This window comes from Mangifera indica, chromosome 12 (genome assembly GCF_011075055.1).
Source record: "Mangifera indica cultivar Alphonso chromosome 12, CATAS_Mindica_2.1, whole genome shotgun sequence".
NCBI classification, from domain to species: domain Eukaryota; kingdom Viridiplantae; phylum Streptophyta; class Magnoliopsida; order Sapindales; family Anacardiaceae; genus Mangifera; species Mangifera indica.
The window spans coordinates 49,707-75,176 of NC_058148.1; the positions used below are offsets into that span (position 1 = coordinate 49,707).

The 25,470-nt window shown below is 32.6% G+C and overlaps 2 protein-coding genes across 4 annotated transcripts; one reads left to right on the top strand and one right to left on the bottom strand.

Moving 5' to 3' along the window:
* Positions 1 to 1,292: 1,292 nt before the first annotated feature.
* LOC123193771 (60S acidic ribosomal protein P1-like) lies at positions 1,293 to 2,539 on the bottom strand. Of its 2 annotated transcripts, XM_044606863.1 has the most exons (4): positions 2,382 to 2,539; positions 2,193 to 2,273; positions 1,591 to 1,803; positions 1,293 to 1,493 (listed from the first exon to the last, which is right to left on the bottom strand). In XM_044606863.1, exons 2-4 carry the CDS (start codon positions 2,259 to 2,261, stop codon positions 1,440 to 1,442), a joined length of 336 nt encoding a protein of 111 aa, XP_044462798.1. In that variant the 5' UTR covers positions 2,262 to 2,273; positions 2,382 to 2,539; the 3' UTR covers positions 1,293 to 1,439. The 2 variants fall into 2 exon arrangements, with proteins under 2 accessions (XP_044462798.1, XP_044462799.1); XM_044606864.1 differs by lacking the exon at positions 2,382 to 2,539 and having other exon boundaries at positions 2,193 to 2,293.
* An 8,110-nt stretch (positions 2,540 to 10,649) lies between these two features.
* LOC123193037 (leucine-rich repeat receptor protein kinase HPCA1-like) lies at positions 10,650 to 17,732 on the top strand. 2 transcript variants are annotated; one of them, XM_044605799.1, is made up of 19 exons: positions 10,661 to 11,223; positions 11,862 to 11,979; positions 12,061 to 12,132; positions 12,241 to 12,315; positions 12,409 to 12,480; positions 12,558 to 12,719; positions 12,816 to 12,890; positions 13,190 to 13,261; positions 13,359 to 13,430; positions 13,544 to 13,612; positions 13,696 to 13,770; positions 14,181 to 14,252; positions 14,409 to 14,546; positions 14,696 to 15,177; positions 15,268 to 15,420; positions 15,501 to 15,637; positions 16,023 to 16,242; positions 16,531 to 16,766; positions 17,050 to 17,732. In XM_044605799.1, the coding sequence occupies exons 1-19, from the start codon at positions 11,121 to 11,123 to the stop codon at positions 17,527 to 17,529; spliced, it is 2,883 nt and encodes a 960-aa protein (XP_044461734.1). In that variant the 5' UTR covers positions 10,661 to 11,120; the 3' UTR covers positions 17,530 to 17,732. The 2 variants fall into 2 exon arrangements, with proteins under 2 accessions (XP_044461735.1, XP_044461734.1); XM_044605800.1 differs by lacking the exon at positions 14,409 to 14,546 and having other exon boundaries at positions 10,650 to 11,223.
* Positions 17,733 to 25,470: the final 7,738 nt, after the last annotated feature.

The following is a 25,470-nucleotide window of genomic DNA, read 5'->3' on the forward strand; positions in this document are numbered from 1 at the left end:
CACCAAACACAGATCACTTGTAGATGGCTCATTTGCTGCACATGAATAATCCATAAACAACACCAAACAGAAAAAAAGGATTTTTATACAAAATCCTTTAACCAAAAGAAGAATTCTTTTCAATACCTTGAATTGAAGCTAGAAAATTTTCCCAACTGTGTAGAGCATTTCCACCGAACAAGAGATTCTAGGATTGGGTTTCTCCTTAGTAATGTGGCTTACAAGCTTCCGTTCCCTTGTGGAACTTTCTACTGACAAGTCTCTGCACTTTAATGGTATTTCTACTCATATGATTGTACTTTGATGGTGATAGATCCTCACTAGGCTTCGAGTTCAAATGCAGCACACATGAACCTAATCACGAGCAATACTGGCACTCCTCAACCGCAAGGAACTGGAAACTTCTCTTTTGAGGCGATCAATAAATACATGAACAATTTTCCAAGCCAACAGCATTGGCGATGGGAGTTCCGGCGAGCTTTCATTTTTGAGAACAAGTCTTTCGACCTAATTAATATCCCTAAATTTTGGGCATTTAATTTAATTTCTTTATTTTTAAAGATGATGATGTCATAATTTAAACTTTTTATTTTATTTGTTTAAAAGTGTTATCTTACTATAATATATAATACACCATATAAAAAACTAAATTTTCAAACCAATCCATGTTCAAACTCAACTCAACTTCTATCCAACCTTAGTTATATACCATACAATATAATCTCTTTCTAAAAACACCTTAATTAAATGAACATACATATATCTATTACAAAGAAAACTATCAAGAATCTTTGACACATAACCTCTGCAATTTTGTTTCGTTTATAATCAATGCATTGTCGTTATAACATTAAGTTTTAGATGCTTATACTACTTGACTAAAGTTTGTATTTGTTGATGCTCCAACTGAGAGGTCGACTTATTCCGACCTCAACCAAGTGCATGGACATAAGCATGCATTAAGAGTTCTGGACATAGGCATGCATTAAGAGTTCTAGCGCTGTCACAAAGACTGTGACATTGATATGAAGCAAACTACCAAGTAATCTGGCAATTGCTGAAACAAGATCAAGAAGGCAAAGAGTCGCAACAAGTTTTTGGCAACTATGTGGTATATGATGTCAAACTAAAACTAGTTCTAACAAGGCATAGAAAAGAAGCCATCCCACCACAGTTGACTGAAAGCAACAGATACACTAGAACTGAATTATCAATCCATCAAATGCAAAAACAGAAAACAATTACAATAAAGAAAGCAAAACTAATCCATTATCTTGTATAGACTCTGAATCTCAAACACAATAATCAAAATCCAAATTAATCGTCAAAATTAGTTTGCTCACAATTATCCATACATTAAACCAAAAACCAAAAAAAACTAAAACATCTGAATGTAAATTATATTTAGGATGATGACCAAAACATACTGAAAGGAGCTCCTAATCAAACAAACTGAATCCCATATCATCATCACTCTCTTCCTTGGGCTCCTCCTGCGAATTCACCCAAAAATCATAGGCATATTAGATTACACAAACCTCATACCTCCAGAAACAATTAATTAAATCTGCAGTCAGCTGTCTTAGTTACCTTCTTCTCCTCTGGTGGAGGAGCAGTGGCAGCAGCCCCACCAGCACCTCCAGCAGGGGTGGCAACAGCAGCTGGAGCACCACCACCACCAGCACCCACATTCAGAACAAGCTCATCAATGCTACGCTTCTGGGCGAGTTTGGCAAACAAACTAGGCCAGTAAGATTCAACGGTAATATTAGATGCTTTCACCAACTGTGCAATCTTCTCTGCCTATGAAAACAGTTAAGAAAAATACCCAAACCCCATCTTCCATTTGAGAAACTACAAACAAAATAACCATTTATTTTCATATTTGTCTCACCTATGATCAAATAAATCGCACGGAAAACTATAAAACCCCATAAAAATTAAAGGTGAAACTAACTGCAGATAAAAACTAGGGAGTTTAATTCAATAAGCTCACTAGTTTTCATTATTGAATTTTTCATTATTTCTCACTAGTTTCTCAGCAAGTAAAAATAAACCGATAAACTCCCAAGTTAATAAAACCCTCAAAACACAAAACCATAGTTACAGATCTCCACCATATATGATGATTTAAAGACAACGTAAAAGAAAAAACACAAAAGGGCATTCATAAAATTCATTGTTAAGGATACAGTGATGGCGATACCATCATCATGGAGGGCCAAACAAGCGTAAGTGCAAGCAAGCTCTGCGACCGACATCTTTTGATTTGACTTGAAAATAAAATCCGGAGATTAAATTAGCTAACAATGATAACATGATCAAACGACTGGCAAAGAAGAGACGACAGGGAAATTAAGTTCAAAGGGTAGATTTGTTACCTGAGGAAATGTCCGCTACTGGCTGCTCTGTGCCGCTTGATGCGAAGCAATGCTAGGCTTAGGGTTGGGTTTGTGCGAGTTTTAAAGACACAGTCAATTAGGTTTGGGCTTTGACATTGCTTGACGGGCCATCCGACACCATATGGAGCTGCCGACTTTCCCTACAAATGTTTTATATTATTTTTTCTGGAGTAACCACACCCAAGTTTTACGGGTACTTATAATATATAATATATATTTTATAATATAATATAAATAAAATATATATATTTTAAAATAAATTAAATTAATATAATATAATTAATATATTATATGATATTATATATTATTAAATATAATACATATTATTAATATAGATCGATATATTATTTTTATAAAAATGATATTACAATAACATATATTAAAAAAAATTATTTTAAGAGATGTTTATAATATTTTTTAAGATGATAATATAATATTTAAAATTTTTTATTATTTAGAGAAAATGTATTGTATAATATGATATAATATATGATAAATAATATAAAATACTAAACTTTTAATATATAATATAATATAATATACGATTTGATTATTATATTTCAAATATTATTATTTATAAATAATATTATATATAATAACAATGCGTACAAACACAAGTATAAAAATTGATACGTGGTTATGTGATATTGGTGTGTGTGTAATCTTAATACATGTATTATTGATTCCGGAAACGCAATCTCAAGATAACCCTACAAAATTTCACCTTGGAAGTCCATCCATATATTTGTGTGAGTGAATAGAAAATTTATGTTCTCTTGAAAAATTCATATCTTTAATTTTTGTTTTGCAGTGAAACTCTTCCTTATCCAAATTTGTTAATTGAATAGCAACCAATTATATGAACAATAGCTAGAAATGTACCAATCATTCTGGAATATGGATAAATTTTCGGCTCATAAACAATGAAAAAACTCCGTAAGATAACAAATCTCTCCTTTATTTGCAAGATTTTTTTCTTATTTTTTCCTATTTCTGTCAGTGAAAGTTATCAAATGGAAGATTATATCATTAATGCAAATTTATATTTTGAGAATTGAAAATATTCCGTCCGTGCAAGATTGGATGACTCTCGCAACAATTTTATTTTTTTCGTAGTAGACTCCTCATCCAAACTTTTACCATTGAGTTGACCTAAAAGAGGGATAGAATTTGCCTAATGATAAAACCAAACAAAAATGAAACAGTCTTATCATTTTTTACTTTAACTTCAACCCTAATCAATGATTTTAAAATCGAATTAGATCAACTAGTTAAATCAATTGAATTGAAAATTAGCTTCAAATTTGATCTAATTAATATAAAAAAATAATTTTTTTAACTCAATTAAACTTGATTAAAATTGGGTTTGACCGGATGAACCTCTTGATTTAATAATAAATAAAATAACTCAAAGTTTTTTTTTATATAAATTGTTGCTATTATTGTATTGTGTGTACAATAAAATTTATAAGTGTGTTATAATGTAAATATTCTGAAAAAATGTGTAAGGGGTATAAAGATAACCAACTCTTATTTATAAAATTAATGATGACTTCTCATCAAAAGTCACATATTTTCATTAGTAAAGAGTTGTTTCTTTTTATTATAAAAAATCACTTTTTTTCATCATAAAGAATCATATCTTTTTATCATAAAAAATCACATCTTTATATTAGCTAATAAAATTTTGATATCGAAAATATTATATTAATTTATTTTATCAAATAAATACTATCATACTCGATAAAATAAAATTTTAATGTCATTTGAGCATTAAAAATTCTTATATTCTCTCACATGACTCACATAATGTGTGCAAAATTTTTTTATACCAAAATATTTATTCCATCAACTATAACATTATATCATTATTAAATTGTAATATTAATGTGAGTTATGGTGGTTGTATGTTAGTTTTTCTCAATGCAGTCTTTTCTATGTACCGTAACACCAACGTTTGACTTAACATGATCTTTAATAAAAATGATCATAATAGTTCAACTTTAATATTTTTATTATAAGACTATTCATGTCAACATTATTCTATAACAATTATGTATACAAATAAAAAACAGAAAATATCAAAAACATATAAGTGAGCTCAGAATATCAAATACAAAAGTTTAATACAAATATAATATAATATCATTAATAACGTCTAATAATTCTCATTATTTCCACATATTCATTAAATGTATTGGGAGATAATCTTTATCCTAAAGGATTTGCAATCATAAGATTAGTGCTAATATATTCAATTTGACAGTTAGTTTTTGAAGTTTTTTTTTAATGATAAAGTGTTTTATCTTTATATATTTAAAACTTTTAGAATATTTGTCATTTTTAGAGGAAAAAAACTACAGAAAAGTTAATTTTTAGCACCCTAGCAATACTGTTAACAACCCCGGGTCCTGAAATAAGGTATCGCAACCATAATCCATGAAGAATGGGAAATAACAATTGTAGAGGTTTTGAGTATAACATCTTCTATCCTAACTTTTTAAATGTTAACATCATGTATTCTTTTACCCTCACTAATGTTACCATTTTCAATGAATCTAATATCTCCAGATTCAACAATTCTTTTATCAACACATCCAACATAATCTAAATTTGAATATCCAATTACCTTAAGGTGATTGAATCTTTTATAAGTGAACATATGATCTTTAGTTTCTTGTAAATATTTTAGAACTTTCTTTACAACTTTCACATGATCAAAACTTGGATTACTTTTATACCTATCAAGCAAAACTAATGACTAAACTGGTGCATAAGGAATAGTTTCATTTGCTCTTATTCCAATTCATCTTTCAAATATTACATAAGATTAAATTTATTTCCATTCTGAATTGGAATTATTTTTATTGAACATTTCTATTCTAATCAAATAAGTTGTCTCTCTCATAACTTTCATTTCAAAATTCTTAGAGAGATGTTTTTTGGTTTCATATAATAAGCCAAACTCATTAGCAATTTGTCATTAACATAGAGAATTTAAAAAAAGAAAAATTGCTCCCACCAACCTCCATATATACATTAATCAACAATAGTTTCTTGAAAACCAAAAGAAGTTATGGTACCCTTAAACTTAAAATATTAGTTTTAGGAGACTGTTATTTTTATTGCTAAGTTCCTCGTCTCAAGAACATGTTTATGCATGTGGTACAGAAACTATCATATTTCATGGTAGTCAAAGTACTTATTAATATACCAGTATCTAAGTTTTTAGCAATTTGATAGTGCTCTTAAATTCCTTGACATCATTAGTTTTATAAGAGTTGACTTAAATTATTCGCAATTGTCATACACATAAACATTAAATTTAACTTGTTTGAATCTTTTTCAAACTACATATAAAGCTTTTTCATCATTGTTATTTCATCAATAATAGCAACAACTTTGTAATTTAGAATGTCAAATCAAAATTTAGAATACCTAAATGAATTTGGATTTGTTCACTCTAATAAGAGAAATTCAATCAATTAAATAAATAAACAAAGAAAGCTTACGAATAAAGTAATATGATACAGATACTTGTAAATAAATACTCATACATTAATCTATCACATAAATTCAAATTCAAAATATAACATAAAGTCAATGAAAGTTCACATTTAGCTGATACAATGATATACAAATATAAACAATAATTATTAACCACACATGCACTAATTAGATCAATTTGTTATCATTGAATATACAAAATAAAACTAATAGAACATACTAATTACCACAATCATATTTATCAATTATGAGAACAAATAATTAACCTTTGGGTTAATATTAAAATATCTCATAATGTAAACTTTCAATTTACCCTTAAACAAACAATGGTTCACAATTTTAATGTTATTTTTAAATATAAAAGTTTGCGGGTAAATTAAAATAATAACAATAAATTATAATTTAAAATTTATTTATATTAAAATTTGACTACTTTATTAACTGACAAATTATTCATAATAAAAATTTTAAATTATAATAAATTACAATTCATTTGAAATATTTATAATTTGAAATTTATTTTTATTAAAATTTGGTCATTTCAGTGACTAACAAATCATCAACAATATAAAATTCAAATTATAATAACTTTTAAATTATTATAAATATTTATAATTTAAAATTTATTTACATTAAGATTTGATCATTTTGAAGACTAACAAGTCATTTATAATATAAAATTCAAATTATGATAACTTTCAAATCAATATAAATATTTATAATTTAAAATTGATTTATATTAAGATTTGATCACTTTGGTGACTAATAAATCATTCATAATATAAATTTCAAATTAAAATAAAAATCAAATTATTAGATACATTTATAATTTTGAAATTTATTTACATTAAGATTTGACTACTTTGGTGGTTAACAAATCATCTATTATATAAATTTCAAATTATAATAAATTTTAAATAAGCAGAAATTATTATAATTGAAATCTATTTACATTAAGATTTAGTCACCTTGATTACTAATAAATCATCTATAATATAAATTTCAAATTATAATTAAATTTCCAATAAGTTTTTTTTTAATGCTTTTATATTTCCCATTGTTAATATTTTATATGTCATTGTTAGATTAAAAAAAACTGTTTATACATATAAAATCTATAATGAAATTAACTTCAAGAACCAATAACATAATTATTAGAAATTAAATGACATGCAATATTTCTCATCCATTTTCTTCAATGCAACAATTAAGTATGTGAATATTCCATTAGTATTGTGCATATGAATAAGAATAATTTTATGGCCTTTGTGGACACGAATTAAAAATTGTTTTTTTCATGCATATGTTGTTTACATCTATTTTTAAATCCAAGTGTACTCATTTTTTTGTCATCTTTAACAAATATATACGCTAATACATAATTTTCACAAAACAATTCAAACTCATGTATTTGTGAAATGTGACATACAATATATATTCTTCAAAAAATAAAAGATGACAAATATGTCATATTTATCGATGCAATACCAAGACTAATTTATTGCATTTATACATAAATCAATATTATTATTTTTTATATGCAATCAAACAAATTAAATTTAAACAATACATTAAATCAGCAATCTTTAATAAAAAAATATGAGTTTATAATCCATGCTTTGATACCACATGTAAGTTATTAATAATTATCTTAAAGCGGAAACAATTAAACATTAAACTATAATTCATATAAATCATAATTACATTCATGACATAACAATTAAATATTAAATTATTGTACTCATAATATAAGTCATTATTATATGTATAAAAAAACAATTAATTATGCCTATAGTGTAAGCTAATTATGTCTATAATGTAAGTCATTCTTATATTCGTAAAGAAACAATTATCATGCGCATAAATTTTAAACTTAATGTTTTTCACATTAAATGAAGATAAAAAAACATACCTTGATTCTATCATATTTTATAATGTACCAATCATAAAAAGAATTCGTGCAAAAATTTAAAGGACGTTGATTTCTCTCACTTGACCTCTTGATTAATAATGGATAAAAACAACTTAAAGTTTTTCTATATATAAATTGTTACTATTAGTATGTTAGGTGTGTAGTAAAATCTGTAAGTGTGTTGTAATATAAATATTGTGAAAAAATATGTAAGGAGTAATGAGAGAATCAATTTTTATTTATAAAATTAATGGTGACTTCTCATTAAAAGTCACATATTTTCATTAATAAAGAGTCGTTTCTTTTTATCATAAAGAATCATTTTTTTTCATTATAAAAAGTTATATTTTTTTAATTATATGAAGTCATATCATTATATTAGTTGATAGAATTCTGGTATTGAAAATATTATATTATTTTATTTTATCAAATAATTACTGTTATACTTGATAAAACAAAACTTCATGTTATATGAACCATAAAAATTCTTACAACATATACTTGATGTTGTATTTAAATTAAATTAAACTCAAATAACGATGAGTCTAAACTTAATACTAATTTATAATATTTTGAATATATAATAAGATGCACGATTCAATTATCATACTTCAAATATTGTTATTTATAAATAATACTATATACACTAATAATGGATATAAAACACAAATACAAAAATTAATATATGGTTACATAAATATTATTTTATTTATAATTTAAAAGCATCTAATCATATTATAATATTTTACCGTTATTCTTTATTAATACATGTATTATTGTTTCCACAATTGTAATCTTATGATAGCCATTAAAAAAAAATCACCTAGAGAATTCATTTATCTATTTTGTGTGAATATAAACCTAATGGAAAATTCATACCTGTAAGCTTTGTTTTACAGTGAAACTCCTTATCCAAATTTGTATGTATAACACCAACTGAATTATGATTGGCGACCAGTTACAAGAACAATAACCGGACACGCACTAATCATCCAAGAATGGGGATAATTGTTCAGAGATAATGAGAAAATTCTATAAGATAAAACATTTTTCAAGTATCTGTATGATTATTTTCCTGTTCTCTCTTATTTTCAAAGGCGAGAGTTATTATTTTATGATGATTATATTATTAATATGTATAAATAAATCTTAAAAATTGTATTTAAATTAAAAAGACTCGTATGTATTATTATTTAAATATAATTCTGTCTCTTTCATTCGAGTAAATTCCTTAGATAGATAACCTTAAGGGTGACAAAAGGACTCTGGTAGCAATCCCTTTTTTAAGTATTTTGCGGTAGACCCCTTTTACAGACTTTTACCATTGGGTTGACCTAAAATAATGATAGTATTTGTCTAGTGATTATACACAAATGAGATGGCCTTGTTCATTTTTTGGTCTTTGAACCTCAATTCTAATAAATACTTTTCTCTATGAGCACTACTTGTTGTCCGGTTTAAATATGAGACAAAGACTCACACTTAATGTAACGTCAGTTAAATTGATTGATTGGTTATTGTATTTAATGGTATAAAATTTTAAAATAATTCAAAAAAATACTATGAAAATATATTTATATAATATAAATAGGAGTCCACATAAATTATATAAATTTATTCAAACAAATTAAATAAATTTATTCAAATAAATTGTATAAAATAATTGAATGACTTTGTAATAAAATAAAATATAAATAATTTTATCACTCAATTATAAACTATTGTAGTATTTTCTATAATAATTTTGTACAATTTATTTATAACATATATAGTTTTATTTTATAAATAATATGATTCTCTGGCAAAACATCTTAAAAAATACAATGAAATAATATTTGGAGTTTGTCACACTATCATTTTGGTTCAAACTTAACTTGAACCTATATCAATTGGTTTGACATGGAGTGATTTATTTGAATGCGCCTGTGAAAAGAAGGCTTGCAGAGTAGAAGAAGAATAATTCATAGAATTTACCTTAAGTTTGGGAATGGTAATTACCCTTTCAACATCAAAGTTAGTGCAAGCCAGTGAAAAAGTGAGTCCCCCTACTTATCACGGAGTTTGGGAATGGTAATTATCGAAAGTATGCCGAGGCCAGATGTTTGGAGCTTTTTACTATGAAATCACGGAGATTTGGCTTTTTTTTTTTTTTTTTGGTTGACTTAATATAAATTTTACATGAGAAGTCACAGTCCAACTTGAGTTCCAAGTTAGGCAGGCGAAGAGGGAGATGGACCACGGCACTTTATCATTGAAAATTTAGGCAGCGTGGAGCTCAAGTTGGAGAAAAAGCCATTAAATACCCTCATTATCACGCAATTCACTCACTCTATCCTGTCTTGTTTGCCTTTTTCCTCACATCTTTCATAAATGATGTTTGAATTTGAGGTCCCCAGATTCAATGTTTTATTAGCATAAAAATTTTATACTAGTATTGTGCATAGCTAGATATATCTTATCCGTTCTGAATTTTACTTGTTCTTACCACTTATTCTTAAACATCATTTACCTGACACGTTGATTTATATCAGTTTGTATGGTTAAAAGAGATACCTTGTAACATTGTCACTGCATTCAGTTTGGAGTGTCAAGTCTGATCATGTCTTAAGGACATATTTATAAGGTTGGTCGGAAATCATTGTAAGACATAGTCTAGCAATCGGTGTCAATAAACCTAGTGTGGCTGTGGGTGTAGACATTATTAACTAAACTACTTAAATTCGTTTTATTTTTCTATTTCTTTTTGCCTGATTAATAAAATTTAGAATTCTTATCAGTAGAATTTTATAGCTGTCAAGCCAAGTCACACTATTTTTCTTCCAGTGGTCTGATAATTATCAAAAAAATTACCCACCATTATTCCCGTCACTATTTTTTGAAGCTTCATATTAAATGCTTGTCAGCTATCATATTTAATACGACACAGTTGTTAGGTTGGATCCATTAAGGCGAGTGTTTTGTAATTATCTATTTCTATAATTTTTTGATTGGCCATGGAGGATTCAGAGACTCCAGTACATGTTTCTTCAACTTTTATTTGATGTCTGTTGAAGTTAAAAATAAAACTATTTGCTTTGTAACCTCCAACGTGCAAGCTTTCATTCGTATTTCTGTGATGGGACAAAGGTTTGGTTGCCAATTGATATGAACCAACATGGTTTGTAACTCCGGCAAATTTGTGGCTCTCCTTGAGCTGTTTAGAGAACGATATCAGCTGGATTTTGTTTTCTCTGCAAGTTCAGAAACTGAGATCACGACAAGCAAAGCTGTGAAGTTTCTTCAAGTTTGAAGCCTTTTATATGTTATTTGGTTCTTTAGAAATGGGTCTAAAATTTCAAGTGTTTGTGCTGTGTCTGTCAATCCTGTTTTTTACCATAGCAGCTACAACTAACTCACGTGATGGTAAGTTTTCGCTTTGTTGATTTGTAATTGAAGGATTTTAATGTATGTAATGTTTTAGCTTTAGTTTGGTGAAAAATCAAGATTCAATGACTGTAAATGAATCATCAATTGAGAGGTTTGGAGAGAATTTTTTGTTTAGAGTTGACAGTTGCTCTGCCTGTTATGTTATTAACTTCATAATGATAATTTTCGATCTAATCTTTTGTCAGACTATGTTGGTAGTTTGATTTATTTGAGCACTATCTAAGACTATGAAATACCTGGATGAACCTGTTAAGAGAATCAGCCTATACTTTATTCTCTTTCAAATTTCGTCCAAAGAAAATATTATCCGCTTTGAATACATAATCTGTCACAGTTTTGCTTTGCAATCCCAAACTTTTAATCAATTTTCCCTTATTATTTCCAAACAATGTCAAATGCTCACACATATTTCCCCTTTTATGTTATTGTAAGATTTATCTAGGGGTATTATACTGTTGTTCTCGGAAATATTGCTCAAGTTCCTCTTACAATGCTCAAATTCAGGGCTAACACTGTTTTTCGAATAAGATGTAAATTATACTTCTGTCTCAAATATCAGGTTTTGTTGTTGACCATGTTATATTTTGACTGTTGTTTCCTGGATTTTGATGCAGCTGCTGCTCTAAATTCTCTAAAGGATATCTGGAAGAATTTTCCACCTAGTTGGCGGGCCTCAGATCCTTGTGAAGATTGGGTAGGAATTCGGTGCAGTAACTCACGTGTGATTTCCATGTAAGGTTATTTTAACATGTTGAATACTTATAAATAAGTTGCATCTCCAGCCTTCTAAAGCTAAACCATTCTGTCTTTCAGAACATTACCAAGCATGAAATTGTCGGGTCCTCTGTCCGGAGACATCACAACTTTATCGGAATTACAAATTCTGTATGTCTTCTATCCGCATTTTCACTGTCATATATTTTTCTTATAAAGCTAATTATAAATTTCACAGAGAAGGATTTCTTTATTTGATTATATGAACTCTTCATGTAGGGACTTATCCTACAACAAGGACCTCACAGGATCTCTTCCAACAACAATTGGGGATTTGAAGAATCTGACGAGCTTGTAAGTAGACAAAATTTTGTCAACCATTACCTGATAGGAACTTCTGTGGTTAGAGTCCTCATTACACATATGTTGTGTTTATTTTCTTGCCAGAATCTTGGTAGGATGCGGTTTGTCTGGGCCAATTCCTGACTCTATTGGACATCTATCGAAGCTGGTCTATCTGTAAGATAATTCAGATGTAGTATATGGATATCTCATCATAGGTTTACAGCTTACAAGCTCTGCTGTATGCATTGCAGATCTCTAAATTCTAATAGTTTCATTGGACCAATTCCACGTACTATCGGTAATCTGGCTGAACTTTATTGGCTCGATCTAGCTGATAACAAACTTACCGGGACAATCCCAGTCTCTAGTGGAAAATCACCGGGCTTGGACATGCTAGTTCATACTAAGCACTTGTATGTCAAGTGAATTTGATATTTTAGTTCCCTTGAAAACTACCCTCTTGTTTTCTATGTTTTATTCTAGTCTAACATCCTCTCCATCAATAACAGTCATCTTGGAAAGAATCAACTCTCAGGCACAATCCCAGAACAACTTTTCAGCTCAAACATGGTTTTGATACATGTGTAAGTCTAATGAAGTTTCTAAAGATACATGCAAAGTAAACATTGCAAGTATTAAACTCTCCAATACAAATCTCATATAGACAGACAATTGAAAAGATGTTGAGTATGTATGAGTATCTCATATCGCTTGAGAATGACAAAAAAATTTTGAATAAATAACATATGAGCTGATAAGTTGTCAGTGCTTTTTTTTTTATTGCAAAATTTAAAACTGGATAGTTTATTGGACCAGGATGTTACAATTACATTCAACTAATATATCTTTTCTTTACCTCTAACATTTCCCCACCTTGTGCCAGGCTATTTGACAGCAACAGCCTCACTGGCACGCTTCCTACCTCCCTTGGACTTGTGCAAACTTTGGAGGTCGTGTGAGTATCTGCATCTCAAGTTTAAAGGAATTGATAGATTACCAACACTGAGGTCCTCTGAATTTTTTCTGATGATTTTTTTGTGTCATGGTAACAGACGATTTGATAGGAATCAATTGAATGGACCTGTTCCTTCAAACCTCAACAATCTTTCGAATGTTAATGAGCTGTAAGCTTACAAAGTAGACTTAGCGAATAAGTTTTAATATTTGTTCTGGTACAGCATCATCCTCTCGAACAAAAACCTTTACAATCTTAATGTTTGTTGATAAAAAATTTCAGGTTTTTGTCCAACAATAAAATTACTGGTTCCATACCTGACCTTTCTGGCTTGAACTCCCTCAACTACTTGTAAGTAGAGATGGTTAACTAGCTCTATTTTTATCTGTCAACCTCATTTGATATCAATTTTAATTCTATGATATGATCTGCAGGGACATGAGTAATAACAGTTTTGATCCATCCGATTTTCCTACATGGTTTTCAACATTGCAGTCGTTGACAACATGGTACGTCTCTTTGTTCTTTCCCTTGTATCTCTTACTCTCCCACCATTGATGCGGCACAAACATGTAATTTTCAAGTCAACAGCGCACAAACTGCACAATTTTTGGTCCAGAGTAACAAATAATTTTCACTGTTCTTTTTATCTAGACCAATTATTTTGTCTAATCATGCTCACTGCTTTTGTCTTTCAGAACATTAACATATTAGACTCCAAATGAACATTGATCAGAATATACTCTAAGAAAAATTTCCCACTTTCTGTGTTGTATTTTAGTCTTCATGTGATGACTGCCTTTCTGATGTATCTTTTGGAAAGAACTATATTGGAACTTCTCTCCCCCTGTACAGTGTTGTGTGTGGTATCATGAATTTTTCAGCCACACTAACAATAATCAACAACTTCATGTGTCAGGATGATGGACAAGACTCAACTGCAAGGTCAAGTTCCTCCTGAATTTTTCAGCCTTCCCCATCTACAGACCGTGTAAGCATCGGTTTAAATTTCAAGTACTACCACATTCATTGGCATAAAAAATTCCAACTGAAGCCCAAAAGCAGATTCCCTGAGCTCCTAACAGGAGTTTGTGAAAACTTCCCAGGCAATGGCAATATTTTCTAATTTTATTGACACATGTGACAGGGTAATGAGAAACAACCAGCTTAATGGCTCCATGAATATAAGCAACAACCATAGCAACCAGCTGAAATTAGTTGATTTAACGGGAAATCAAATTTCTAGTATCGTGACAACAATAGGAGCAGACGATGTTGATTTCATGTAAAGCTTAAGTCTTTCATTTTCTTAGCAAAAAATGTGTAACTAATTACTTCTTGGGCATTGGAGATCTTGGATATGAATTCAAGGTCTTCCAGAAAAAGGAAAAATGTGTCCTTTCACTTACTTGGCTTTTTAACTGATTTCTGCAGACTTCAGAGTAACCCACTTTGTGAGGAATCAGGTGAAACAAAAGATTTCTGCATACCTGAAGTAGAGATTTCCCCTTATTCAACACAATCCAACAATTGTATTCCTGGTCCCTGCAGCTCAGCTCAGATTTCAAGCCCCAACTGTCATTGTGCTTACCCATATACAGGAACTCTAGCCTTCAGAGCACCTCCCTTTTCAGACTTGGAAAACTTCACTTACTTCACAACACTTGAGGAACATATGGTGCGAACTTTTCAGTCTTATCAACTTCCTGTGGATTCAATTTCTCTGAGTAAACCGCACAAGGATTCAAATGAGTACCTCAATTTGACCCTTCGAGTATTTCCCCCATATGATAAGGATAGTTTTAATCGAACAGGAGTTTCTAGTCTTGGATTTGTCCTTAGCAACCAGACTTACAAGCCTCCACATGGTTATGGACCTTACATCTTTATGGCTGAGGACTATCAGCACTTTGCCGGTAATTCTGCTGTCCTCATAGGACTAAAAATAAATGCTGCTGTATGCTTTTTTTGATGTTGATGCAAGTGTATTTATTGTCATCTTTCAGGAGAATCCAGATCAAAGAAGTCGACAAACATTGGCATTATCATTGGAGCAGCAGCTGGTGGTTGTGTCCTTCTGTTACTTTTGATCTTTGTCGGGGTTTATGCACATCATCAAAAGAAGATAGCACAGAAAGCAAATAAACAGAACCCTTTTGGTATGATAGGATTATATCTATACTCGTATTCTTCAGTATATGGATTGTCCTATGTATTTATCTTCAACAAATACATGCAGCTCACTGGGACCAAACCAAGAGCAGTGGTAACATTCCTCAACTGAAAGGCGCAAGATGCTTTTCCTTTGAAGAGGTTAATAAATACACAAACCATTTTTCAGAAGCCAACGTTATTGGATCTGGCGGTTATGGGAAGGTTAGGTTTTCTGTTTCCCCTTTGATCCCAGTCCTCATCACTTTGCATAGTGATTTGGGTTGCTCATTCAGCAGACATGTAGGCCTGGCAGTTCCACTGTGCTTTAACTAATGTTTGAAGTGATCTGGATAATCCTATAACTCCAAAGAAAATTGTTAGAAACAAACTTATGGTCGAAGAGAATAATCATATATTTTATAGAATATAAAGTCATTATTTTATGATTCTACCAAGTTCTTACTAAAACAATATACTCATATTCCCCTCTCACGGATTATTTTTACGTTGATAGCTTTGTTACTGAAAGCGTCTTATAGTCTTCAGTTCAGAAAAAAAAATCATCGTCAATGATTCCCAAATTTTGATTTAGTCAACATATTTGCAGGTTTATAAAGGAACTCTTCCCACTGGAGAACTGGTTGCCGTTAAACGGGCTCAACAAGGATCTATTCAAGGTGGGCAGGAATTCAAAACTGAGATAGAACTTCTATCTAGAGTACATCATAAAAATCTTGTTGGCCTTTATGGATTTTGCTTTGAACGAGGTGAACAAATGCTGATATATGAGTATGTTCCAAATGGCTCTCTGAAGGATAGTTTATCAGGTATTCCCTGCCATTTCTTCGCCTGTTTTGCCAATGCAAGAATTCCTGTACAGTTTGCTTCATCAATTGCATACTTCATATTAAATGAGACAACAAATTTCTAGCTACCTTGTAAAATCATTAAATATTATAGAGCTGAAAAATTATTCTTTTCAAGCTTTGATGCACTTTGAGCTGCCCCACTTAAAAAAGTAGAATATCTATTGTCAAAAAAATGCAAAAGGTTCAGTGGTTATATTATGCTTTGTCTGATCACTTGTGAAAGAAAGTTATGCGCTCTATCTGCAGGAAAGACTGGAATCAGAATGGATTGGTTACGAAGACTTAAAATAACCCTTGGAGCAGCCAGAGGCCTAGCATATCTGCATGAGCTTGCAGACCCTCCAATTATACACAGGGATATCAAATCAACAAACATACTATTAGATGAACGGTTAATTGCAAAAGTTGCTGATTTTGGTCTGTCTAGAGCCATGATTGATCCTGATAAGGGTCATGTCTCTACTCAAGTTAAGGGGACAATGGTAAATACCTCCATGCTTACACTTTAACTAGAATGAATAGCATTTCATTGCTCCTTTTATTTCATCTCCGCTGCTAAAATTATGGAAACTGCTTAATCTGGAATTTTAGTGAAGCAATTATGCAACTTGATATCATCACTAAGGATATTTAGTTCAATCCCTGTGAAGTTCGCTGAATATTCTAAACCAATGGCACATATCCTGAGGATGGATTCTTCTTTTTGTTTTTGATTTTTCCTTTCTTTTTAACTTTGGTAATTGGATTCTTCTTTTTTGTATGCAGGGTTACTTGGATCCTGAATATTACATGACACAGCAATTGACTGAAAAGAGTGATGTTTATAGCTTTGGAGTGCTGATGTTGGAGCTAATAACAGGAAGAAGGCCGATAGAGCGAGGCAAGTACATTGTGAGAGAGATAAAGACTGTAATGGATAAGAATAAAGATCTGTATAATTTGTATGAACTTCTTGACCCAACCATTGGTTTGGGCACAACACTGAAAGGTTTTGGAAATTATGTGGATGTGGCAATGAGTTGTGTTCAAGAATCAGGAGCTGACAGGCCTACAATGAGTGAAGTGGTGAAGGAGATCGAGAATATTTTGCAGATTGCTGGTCTGAATCCTAATGCAGAATCGTCATCCACTTCAGCAAGTTACGATGATGCTAGTAAAGATACTTTCAAGCACCCGTATGGCAATGATGTCGAGGCTTTCGAATATAGCGGTGGCTTTCTTCCTTCAAAGGTGGAGCCTCAATGAATATTATTTGAAGTGTTGAATGTCAAACTTGGTAAGAAATGGATGTTCCGAAGTTTGGCATTTACCTTGGGTAGAGGATACAATCTGGTTTGGATCAACATTGTTGTTTGTACTAAATGACTAGAAATGCAATTTGAGATCTTTGGTTGTGAATTTATGACAAAAAATCTGTGTATAATATGAGATGAGAATTTATACTTTCATTACAGTTGCCTTTTCTTTACACTAAGAATATGATTGTATGCTTCTTCTGCCCATAAGGGAGACTGTAGAATCTCAGTGTATATCTAGTATAGGCTCTTTTGATTAAATTGATTGTATTCTATTATTGAAAAATAAAGATCCTCTTCCATTTTCCGGTTCTTTTATTGTAAACATTCCATTTGTGTGTTTCTTCCTTCCTAGGAGCAGAGGGAGCACATAATTAAATTCATTTGTAACTTGCATCAAAATAAATAACTTGCCTTTGTTTTAACAAGAGAGTGCTCATCTTGCTCAAAATTGGACGTAAATTTATACCCCAGGTGATTGGTTTCTCCAGCAGAGTTGAAATATACCATTCATTCTTGTCGCTTCCACAATTAAGCCTCGTACCAGTATTTTGTCTGAGTTTCCAGAATCCAATTCTATCCAACACTGGAACGTGAGTTTTCGTTGAGCTGTGATCCAAAGCAGAAGAAATGGTCAAGCCAGAAGAGCCCCCCTGGCGTCACCGCTAAATCGATGTCAAAGAGTGTGAATTCAAGCATGGCATATGAGATCCAGTTCGTGCATCGAATATACTACATCCAATGTGGTTTCGAAGAAAGGAAGCCTCTGGAAAACACTACCATGCATTTGAATCAAGCTGCTTGAAGCAATGAAGCTGTTGAATGGACCGTTGAAATTCATTTTAGTGACGATTGTCACATTCCTCTCTCTCATTCCGGCAGCTAATATACCAAAGCCTCCTATATCAAGTCCAATTCGGATTGTCCCTCGAGGTTTTGTCTTCAAAACTTGATAATCCAAGCCTTTGTCAAGGAGCTATCTATTCTTCTCTATGCCCTGCAAGTCAAGCAGTCTTTGCAATCATAGACCCTCGGTTTGGTTGCTTTTCACTACACCAAATATTAAATTTTAGGGAGAAAATATTTAGGAATAATTTTAATTTTATTTAAGAATGATACTTATTAGAGATGAAATTTTAATTTCATCTTTAATAAATTAAGATTTATTTTTGAGAATATTTTTAATATCGTCTCAAAATTATAATTTTAGAGAAAATTTAATGTTGCCTAGAATGATAATTTTATGAGATAAAATTTTAATTTTGTTCTAAAAAACGTAAGATTTATTTTTATGAATGATTTTAATTTCGTTCTAAACTATCATTTTTAGGGACAAAATTTTAATTTAGTCCCAAAAAATATAAAATTTATGTTTAAAAATTATTTTAATTTTGTTCTAGAATGTTATTTTTAGATACGATTTTATTTTTGTCTTAAAATAATAATTTTAAGGGATAAAATTAAAATTTTATCCCAAAAAACGTAGAATTTATTTTTAAAGATAATTTTAATTTTATCTTATAATGTTACTTTTAAGTACAAAATCTTAATTTTATTCTAAAATACATAGGATTTATTTTGACAATTTTAGTTTTATCTTAGAATATTACTTTTAAGGATAAAATCTTAATTTTGTCTCCAAAAAACATAAAATTTATTTTTATAAATGATTTTAATTTTATCTCAAAAAAGTTGAACTAATTTTTAAAAAGGTTTTAATTTCGACTCAAATTATTACTCTTAAAGACAAAATTGAGACATTATCTCAAAATGATTATTTCATGAACTCCTCCAAGTAATGAAATAATAATAATAATCACATATATAAAATTTCTTATGCAAATATAATAATACTAAAAACACTCATGTGACTATCAAAAGCCTATACATTAAGAGCCTAAAAAAAACATGACTCTTTTTCATTTTCTCCAGAGACTACATTCTAGAACCTCCTAAAGCTTTCTATTTTTCTTTCAAATGCCGCATCGTTTTTCTTCCTCGGTCATTGAGATCTCGAGTTGATTCTCCTTCGTCAAACGCCTGGATTTGGATTTGAGCTGAGTTTTGTTTTGTTCTTTTACTTTGCTTTAGTAGATCCTGTTATTGAAAATAAAGTGTTTACAAAAAGTCAGACTTGTTCTTGATAATTTTAGTGATTAGTTTAGTGATAATTGATGTCTTAAATTAATTTGTAAATAAGATCTTTGTCTGGTTTGGTTGAATTCATTTGTTACTAGGGTAGTTTCAACAAAGGTGAAATACATTAGGTTGAGTGTTGAATTGCAGGAGAAAATTGAAGAACAAAAAATAAGGGCTTAATTTCATTAGAACTTGTGGTGTAGTCAAAATATGATATAGAAATTGAATAACATAACTTTGTGGGCATTTTTGTTTGAAGTTGTCAGACATTCAGTGTATAGTTTCAATCTTTTTCTGTTAATTTCTTGAGTTACTGTAGTTTTTTGGGAAAGTTTTCTGCTTCTTCAATAGAATTGTACTCTAGATAAAATACCTGAATGCTTAGGATAAAGGTTCTATCTTTGTTGCCTCATTAGTTCATTTAATTTGAAGAGCTCTGAATTTGAACTTGATAACTAGGCAAACCAGAATGAGAGAAACTATATAACTATAAACATAGGAGGAAAAGTAGAACCTGCAATACATTCATAAATGAACATTAAAAGTATTAATGTGGTTTTATTAGTCCTTTATTTTTGTCAATGTGTGAAGTGCCTCTAATCATGAATAATTAAATTGATTTTGTTAGTCCTTAATTTTATTAAGTGGTTTTATTTTTGTTACTTTATAGGTATTAATCATGGATAAGACTTGGTTAAAGGAAAAAAAAAAGGTCTATAAGATATGTGGAAGGTGTAGGATCTTTTATGAAATTTGTGAAAAATAATTTAGGTAGGGAATGTGATATTAGATATCTATGTACAAATTGTTTGAATTTGTGCATCAAAGACAAAATGTTGTTTGTGATCACTTACTTATTCGAGGGATAGATACTGACTACATTAGATAGATCTATCATGGTAAGCACTCTAATTTTGATATAAGATCTAATTCTTATTCTAATGGTTATGATATTGAAACGGACTACCATGGAACATCTAATGATCATGAAAAGGATGATGGGATCCATGAAATGTTAAATCACTTTAAGATGTTGAGAGATAATTGTACGGGAAGTGGTTCTGTTAGGACTCATGTATACTTCTCTCGTAGGAAAGAAGAGAAGAAAAGAAATAGAACAAGTGGCAGTAGGAGATTGGAGCAAGTAGAACAGTTAGCAATTATTTTATTGCAAGGTCAATTTGGAGAAAAGAGCAAACTTGGCAGAGACTTGGCGGCAAAGTTGTGGGCAATAGAGGAAAAAGGAGAAAAGGCAGTTGCAGGAGCAGAAAAGAGTACGGGTTGCAAAACAGAGGGAATGTAGGGAGAGTACAGGCCTCTCCGAAGCCTGAAGTGAACAGGGAACTTAAGTACTTTGCAATGTAGTTGCTGTATGTTCTTGTTTTTGCTTTTGGATTGTAATCTCTTGATTGAAGTGTGGAAATCACATGTAATGTGCCAACTTTTGTAATTCTTTTGAAATTGAATGAACATTTTCCAGGGAATTGTTCTGTCCCATTTGTATTCATATTTAGTGCATTCTTATTGTGGGTTGAGTTGTGGAGTTAGGGAACTTGAAACTAGTTGTTGGGTGATTGGCGTGGAAGGGAGGAACAGTTGCTGGAGGAGTCTTGACTCAGGTACCTATCAATTGGTATCAGAGCATGACGAGAATGGAGACTAGGGTGGAAACGGTGGAAAAAGACTTAGGGGCAGTGAAGGAACGGATAGAAAACCTGGATACCAGGATAGGAGATACAAGCCAAAAAATGGGAGGGTTGGAGGCCAGCGTAGAAACTATCAAAGGGTACCTTAGGGACCTTCGAGACAATACGGTGGCCCAGGAGGCTGTAGATAGGGGAAAGACGACCATCAGCCAAGAGCCTTCCCCTTCTTATTCTCCTCTAGAGAGGCAGACGACAGGACCGACTACAAGAGAAGAAGGGTATGCGAGAGAAAAGGAAGCCACTTACATGGAGAGGAGAGATGAGGAAACAACGGAGGTCAATAGAAGGGACATTCCATATCGAAGATTGGACCTTCTAGTGTGCAACGGTGAAGATATGATCAACTGGTTATTCAAGGCCAAAAGGTACTTTGACGTTAATAGGTTGACGGAGAGAGAGAAGTTGGTAGCACTGGGTTTATGCATGGAAGGGGAAGCTCTAAGCTGGTACAAATGGAGAGTGAAGCGACAAGTTTTTGCAATATGGGTAGAATTTCAGAACGAGGTGCTGAAACGATTTTTGACCGATTAGAATAAGACTCCATATGAGGAACTGCTGTCACTCAGACAAACCGACACTGTGCTTGACTACCGCCGGTAGTTTGAGCTGTTTTCGACAGCGATTGATAGGGTGATGGAGGAGACGCTTACTACCCTTTTCATCAATGGGTTGGCTGATGATCTCAGAACAGAGGTGAGGATGTTTTCTCCTCACACGCTGGAAGAAATGGTGGACAGAGCAATTCAGGTGAAGGCAAAAAACTGGGTGATTGATGCGAAAATGGGGTTTCGACCCAACACCCAAGGGAACCGACCTAATTCCAAATTTAATAGCCCCAGCCCAACTTCGCCCTACACTCTCAACCCAAATTCCTTTATACCTGTGGCCCAAACACATGCCGGAAACTTAGCCCAACGGACTCCAACCCCAGCCCAAAATTCAGCCTCTCAGACTCACTCTCTTACCCGAACCAACCAGCCCATGACCCGAATTAGCCTAACCCGACAATTTAATAATTCCACCCAACATTCTTTTCCCCAGTCTGTTTCTTCTTCAAACACAGTGGAGCATTGTTGGCACAGGGGAGCGATAAACCCATCATCCACGATAACGCATCATCCACGGGAAAGGGTTTTCAGACGACTTTTCGATAAAGAGTTTCGTGCCAAACTGAAAAAGGGCCTCTATTTCTGATGCGACGAAAAGTACTATCCTGGACACAAATACAGAAATCGCCAGTTTAGGGTTATGATAGCCTCTGAAGATGAGGGAGAAGAGGAGAATGAAACCGTTATGGGAGAAGAAGGGTTCCCTTCGGAAGAAAAGAAGATGGAATTGGTGTTGAATTCAAGCTCTGTGGGCGACTTCAGTAGTCCCAAAACCATGAAATTCTTGGGGAAAATTTGGGATAGACAGGTAATTATTTTGTTGGATTGTGGGGCCACACATAATTTTATTTCTAGAGCTATAGTGGAAGAATTGAAATTACCTGTGGCTCTAGCCAAATTTTCAGTGGCTTTAGGAGATAACAGAAAAATGAAGGAAGGAGGGAGATGCAACTGGGTGAGGCTAGAGTTCCAGGGGATTTCCATTGTACAAAATTTTTTTCCCTTTGAATTAGGTAGTGTGGACATAATTTTAGGAGTGGATTGGTTGCATAAATTAGGGGAGGTCAAGTTGAATTGGGAGCGACAGACGATGAAGTTTGATTGGAATAGGCGTCGAGTGGAATTAAAAGGGATGTAACACTGTGTAGAACTGAAGCAACATTGAAGGCTTTGGCAAATTCACTCACGACAAGCGGAGAAGGGTATATAATTGAGTACAAGGGGATGATGTCTGAAAGAGAACCCAAAGAATTAATTGTAGAACCAAGGTTGGAAGCACTATTCAAAGAATATGGGTATCTTTTTAAGGAGCCCATTGAACCTCCACCCAAAAGAAGACAAGATCATGTAATTCGCCTTCTACCAAATGCACAACCACCAAACATTCGACTGTACTAGTACCCACACTTTCAGAAGAATGAAATTGAGAGAATCGTGTAAGAGATGTTGACGGTAGGGATCATAAGGCCAACTGTTAGCCCTTTTTCAAACCCAGTTTTACTTATAAGAAAAAGAGATGGAGGATGGCATTTTTGTGTAGACTATCGTGCTCTTAATAAGGTGACAATTCCAGACAAGTTTCCCATACCAGTCATCAAAGAATTATTGGACGAGCTAACAAGGGCCACTATATTCAACAAATTGGACTTGAAATCAGGGTATCACTAAATCCGTGTAAGGGAGGAAGATGTGGAGAAGATGACTTTTCGAACCCATGAAGGGCACTACGAGTTTCTAGTGATGTCTTTTGGCCTCACCAATGCATCGGCGACTTTTCAAGGAGTCATGAATGAGATATTTCGTCCTTATGTCCAAAGATTTGAGTTAGTGTTTTCGATGACATATTAATATACAACAAACACTTTGAAGATCACAAACGACATTTACAACTGGTCTTGGAGTTGTTGGGGAGTCACCAGTTGGTGGTTAATTTAAAGAAATGTGTTTTTGGGTAGCCAAAGATTGATTACTTGGGGTATTTTGTTTTAGTAGTAGGCGTGGAAACAGATCCTAGGAAAGTGCAAGCAATGAAAGAATGGCAGACATCCAAGGACATATGAGAGCTTCGAGGGTTTTTGGGGTTGACAGGATATTATCAGAGATTCGTATGTGGATACGAACAAATAGTTGAGTCTTTCACTCGACTCCTCAAAAAAAGGCCTTCTCTTGGAACGTTGAAGCGGCAGCTGCTTTTGAAAAATTAAAAAATGCTATGGCCACTGTCCCTGTGTTAGCCTTTCCAAATTTTTCGAAGGAGTTTATTATTGAGACGGATGCTTCCGGAATAGGACTCGGGGCTATTCTGATGTAAGAAGGAAGACCTATAACATTCATTAGCAAAGCCCTTTCGCTTTAGAATCGAAGCAAGTCAGTCTACGAACGAGAATTGATGGCGATTGTGTTGGCATTCCAAAAATGGTGACATTACTTATTGGGGCGCCATTTCAAAGTCCAAACGGATCAGTAGAGCCTACGGTTCTTAACAGATTAGCGGGTATTGGGTAGCGACCAATAGAGATGGGTCATGATAATGTTGGGGTTTGATTTCGAAATCCAATACAAGTCAGGGTGTGAGAATAAAGCAGCGGACGCATTATCTCGTAACCCTGCTTTCGAAAAAGAGTTTAGAGCTGTAACTGTGGCACAAGTAGTGGGGCTGGAAGAAATTGAGAGTGAAGTAGTTGGGGACGCCAAGCGGTAGTGCAGGAATTGTTAATTGATTCGAAATCGCATGAAGGGTATCAACTGAAGAATGGCCGACTGTTGTACCACAACAAGTTAGTATTATCCAAAAACTCATCTTTCATCCCCAAATTCTTAAGAGAATTTCATTTTTCTCCCTATGGAGGCCATTCTGGATTTTTCAGAACCTACAAAAGGGCATCAACAGTCTTGTTCTGGGACGGTATGAAAACTGACATAAAAAAAATTTGTGTCTGAATGTGACACATGTCAACAGATAAAAAACCAGTCCCTACAGATATCCACCCGAGTGTGGAAAGATATCTCAATGGACTTTATTGATGGACTTCTGAAAGTAGCTTATGTAGACACCATCTTGGTTGTTGTGGATCGATTAACTAATTACGCACACTTCTTAACGCTAAGGCACCCATTTTCAGCTGTCGGGGTGGCTCGAAAATTCATCCAGGAAGTAGTTAAATTACATGGGTTTCCCTGTTCCATAGTCTCTGATAGAGATCGAGTGTTCTTGAGTAAATTTTGGGGGGAGATTTTTAAGGCAGCCGACACTCAGCTTAAGTTCAGCTCCTCGTATCATCCCCAAATGGATGGCCAAACAGAAGTCGTTAATCGGAGTTTGGAGAATTACTTGCGTAGCTTCTGTTTCCGATAGCCTCGATAATGGCCAAAATGGATCCTATGGGTTGAATACTGGTTTAATACCACATATAACAGCACCACGGGCATGACCCCCTT